The 4,256-nt window shown below is 50.8% G+C and overlaps 1 protein-coding gene across 1 annotated transcript in view; it reads left to right on the top strand.

The window, feature by feature from the left end:
• The first annotated feature begins 1,291 nt into the window (after positions 1-1,291).
• Positions 1,292-4,256, top strand: part of LOC130384174 (sodium/hydrogen exchanger 1-like) — a 24,256-nt gene continuing 21,291 nt past the window's right edge. Inside the window, exon 1 of the mRNA XM_056592262.1 lies at positions 1,292-1,418. Within this exon, the coding sequence (XP_056448237.1) occupies positions 1,292-1,418 (127 nt within the window). The remainder of the gene's footprint in view (positions 1,419-4,256) is intronic.

Here is a 4,256-nt window from a genome sequence, read left to right as displayed (position 1 = left end):
CGTTGCACAAGGGTTTAATATTGCAGTATAACAGGAGAGGAGCTACAGAATACAAAGGGTTTCACATCCATCGAGTCTATGCTCCGCCCCTTACCCCAAGGCCTTCTGGGAGACCGTCCTCACACGGAACTGGACTGAACATATCTCTGGTTCTCCACTGCACTACTGAAGGTTGGATATAAGAAATAACATCTAATCAACAACCGGTTCCAGCTTGATCCCCTCTTCATCATGTCTATATCGCTGTATCTCTATCGTCTATTCAAATAACGCCCCCACCGGCTTTGCATATGATGAGTCTCAGCTTTCAGGAGCAGGTGCTCTCCCTGGACGTCCCTCTCCACCCTAGACCTGTCTCTCTCTATCCTAGACCTGTCTCTCTCTATCCTAGACCTGTCTCTCTCTATCCTAGACCTGTCTCTCTCTATCCTAGACCTGTCTCTCTCTATCCCAGAGCTGCCTCTCTCTATCCTAGACCTGTCTCTCTCTATCCTAGACCTGTCTCTCTCTATCCTAGAGCTGCCTCTCTCTATCCTAGACCTGTCTCTCTCTATCCCAGAGCTGCCTCTCTCTATCCTAGACCTGTCTCTCTCTATCCTAGAGCTGTCTCTCTCTATCCTAGAGCTGTCTCTCTATCCTAGACCTGTCTCTCTCTATCCTAGACCTGTCTCTCTCTATCCTAGAGCCGTCTCTCTCTATCCTAGACCTGTCTCTCTCTATCCTAGACCTGTCTCTCTATCCTAGAGCTGTCTCTCTCTATCCTAGACCTGTCTCTCTCTATCCTAGAGCCGTCTCTCTCTATCCTAGAGCTGTCTCTCTCTATCCTAGACCTGTCTCTCTCTATCCTAGACCTGTCTCTCTCTATCCTAGAGCTGTCTCTCTCTATCCTAGAGCTGTCCCTCTCTATCCTAGACCTGTCTCTCTCTATCCTAGACCTGTCTCTCTCTATCCTAGACCTGTCTCTCTCTATCCTAGAGCTGTCTCTATCCTAGAGCTGTCTCTCTCCATCCTAGACCTGTCTCTCTATCCTAGAGCTGTCTCTCTCTATCCTAGAGCTGTCTTTCCTAGAGCTGTCTTTCCTAGACAGCTCTAGGAAGTGTGTTCCCAGGGATAGCGGGCCAAAGCCGATAGTTAAACGTTGTGCGTTGAAGCAGATTGTTGATAATGTACGAAGTCTGGATGGCTAAGATGTTAAGACTGGCAGACGGGTCCCAGGCCATGGGGGCTGAGACCTGGGTCTGGTGTTCATCTGTGAACTGGGACAGCTGGATGTTTAGAGTCAGACGGTGTCATGATCACCGCGGCCCCCAAAGGCTGCTCCATAGAAGAGACCCTCCTATTGGCTGACACTGGCCGGCATTATGTCCTGTCTCCATTACCTGCCCTTCAACAGGTTCGACAGGCAACTGGTGCAACAGGTGAGACAGGTTAGTTGGGCTGAATTGAAACATAGCATAATTGGAATGGAATTGATCTAAAGTTCACTCTGGTAATAGGTGTAATATTTCTCAGTGTGGATTGGTTTGCGTTAAGTTATAATCATCTCACTGAGTTTCACACTGGCTCAACTTGCTGTGCGGCAGGGAGTTGGCCTCTGTAACTTAACAAGAAACTACTAGTTTCTACCTCCCTCTACCTCTCTACCTCTCTACCTCCCTACCTCTCTACCTCCCTCTACCTCCCTCTACCTCCCTCTACCTCTCTACCTCTCTACCTCTCTACCTCTCTACCTCTCTACCTCTCTACCTCTCTACCTCTCTACCTCTCTACCTCTCTACCTCTCTACCTCTCTACCTCTCTACCTCTCTACCTCTCTACCTCTCTACCTCTCTACCTCTCTACCTCTCTACCTCCTCTACCCTCCCTCTACCTCTCTACCTCTCTACTCTCTACCTCTCTACCTCTCTACCTCTCTACCTCGCTACCTCTCTACCTCTCCCTCTCTACCTCCCTCTACCTCCCTCTACCTCTCTACCTCTCTACCTCTCTACCTCTCTCTACCTCTCTACCTCTCTACCTCCCTCTACCTCTCTACCTACCTCTCTACCTCTCTACCTCTACCCTCTACCTCTCTACCTCTCTACCTCTCTACACCTCTCTACCTCTCTACCTCTCCTCTACCCTCTCTACCTCTCTACCTCCCTCTACCTCTCTACCTCTCTACTCTCTACCTCTACTACCTCTCTACCTCCTCTACCTCTCTACCTCTCTACCTCTCTACCTCTCTACCCCTCTACCCCTCTACCTCTCTACCTCTCTACCTCCCTACCTCTCTACCTCTCTACCTCCCTCTACCTCCCTCTACCTCTCTACCTCTCTACCTCTCTACCTCTCTCTACCTCTCTACCTCTCTACCTCTCTACCTCCTCTACCTCTCTACCTCTCTACCTCTCTACCTCTCTACCTCTCTACCTCCTCTACCTCTCTACCGTCTCTAGACCTCTCTACCTCCTCTACCTCCTCTACCTCTCTACCGCTCTCTACCTCTCTACCTCTCTACCCTCTCTACCTCTCTACCTCTCTACCTCTCTACCTCTCTCTACCTCTCTACCTTCTCTACCTCTCTACCTTCCCTCTACCTCCCTCTAACCTCTCTACCTCTCTACCTCTCTACCTCTCTACCTCTCTACCATCCCTCTACTCTCTACCTCTCTACCTCTCTACCCTCGCTACCTCTCTACCTCCTCATCTACCTCTCTACCGTCTCTACCTCTCTACCTCCTCTACCTCTCTACCTCTCTACCTCCCTCTACCTCTCTACCTCCCTCTACCTCTCGAACCTCTCTACCTCCTCACCTCTCTACCTCTCTACCTCTCTACCAGTCTCTACCCTCTCTACCTCCCTCTACCTCCCTCTACCTCTCTACCTCTCTACCTCTCTCTACCTCTCTACCTCTCTCTCCTACCTTCTACCTCTCTACCTCTCTACCTACCTCCCTCTACCTCTCTACCTCTCTACCTCCCTCTACCTCTCTCTACCTCCCTCTACCTCTCTACCTCTCTACCTCTCTACCTCTCTACCTCTCCTACCTCCCTCTACCTCCTCTACCTCTCTACCTCTCTACCTCCCTCTACCTCTCTACCTCTCTCTACCTCTCTACCTCTCTACCTCTCTACCCCTCTACCGCTCTACCTCTCTACCTCCTCTCTACCTCTCTACCTCCCTCTACCTCTCTACCTCCCTCTACCTCTACCTCTCTACGTCTCGTACCTCTCTACCTCTCTACCTCTCTCTACCTCTCTACCTCCCTCTACCTCTCTACCTCTCTACCTCTCTACCTCTCTACCTAGCCTCCCTCTACCTCTCTACCTCTCTACCCTCCCTCTACCTCTCTACCTCTCTACCTCTCTCTACTCTCTCTAACCTCTCTACCATCTCTCCTCTCTACCTCTCTACCTCTCTACATCTCTACCTCTCTACCTCTCTACCTCCCTCTTACCTTCTCTACCTCTCTCCCTCTCTACCTCTCTACCTCTCTACCTCTCTCTACCTCTCTACCTCTCTACCTCCCTCTACCTCTCTACCTCTCTACCTCTCTACCTCTCTACCTCTCTACCTCTCTACCTCTCTACCTCTCTACCTCCCTACCTTCTACCTCTCTACCTCCCTCTACCTCTCTCTACCTCTCTACCTCTCTACCTCTCTACCCTCCTCTACCTCTCTACCCTCTCTACCTCATCTACCTCTCTACCTCCCTCTACCTCTCTTACCCTCCTCTACCTCTCTACCTCTCTACCTCATCTACCTCTCTACCTCTCTACCTCTCTCCTCTCTACCTCTCTACCTCTCTACCCTCTACCTCTCTACCTCTCTACCTCTCTACCCTCTCTACCTCTCTACTATCTACCTCTCTACCTCTCTACCTCATCTACCTCTCTACTCTCTACTTCTCTACCATCCTCTACCTACCCTCTACCTCTCTACCTCTCTACCTCCCTCTACCTCTCTACCTCCCTCTACCTCTCTACCTCTCTACCTCTCTACCTCCCTCTACCTCTCTACCTCTCTACCTCTCTACCTCTCTACCTCTCTCTACCTCTCTACCTCTCTCTACCTCTCTACCTCTCTACCTCTCTACCTCCCTCTACCTCTCTACCTCTCTACCTCCCTCTACCTCTCTACCTCCCTCTACCTCTCTACCTCTCTACCTCTCTACCTCTCTACCTCTCTACCTCCCTCTACCTCCCTCTACCTCTCTACCTCTCTACCTCTCTACTCTCTACCTCTCTCTACCTCTCTACCTCTCTACCTCTCT

This window comes from Gadus chalcogrammus, chromosome 6 (genome assembly GCF_026213295.1).
Source record: "Gadus chalcogrammus isolate NIFS_2021 chromosome 6, NIFS_Gcha_1.0, whole genome shotgun sequence".
Lineage (NCBI taxonomy): Eukaryota > Metazoa > Chordata > Actinopteri > Gadiformes > Gadidae > Gadus > Gadus chalcogrammus.
Note: the sequence above shows the minus strand (reverse complement) of the source record. Positions and strands in the feature narration are given on the sequence as shown.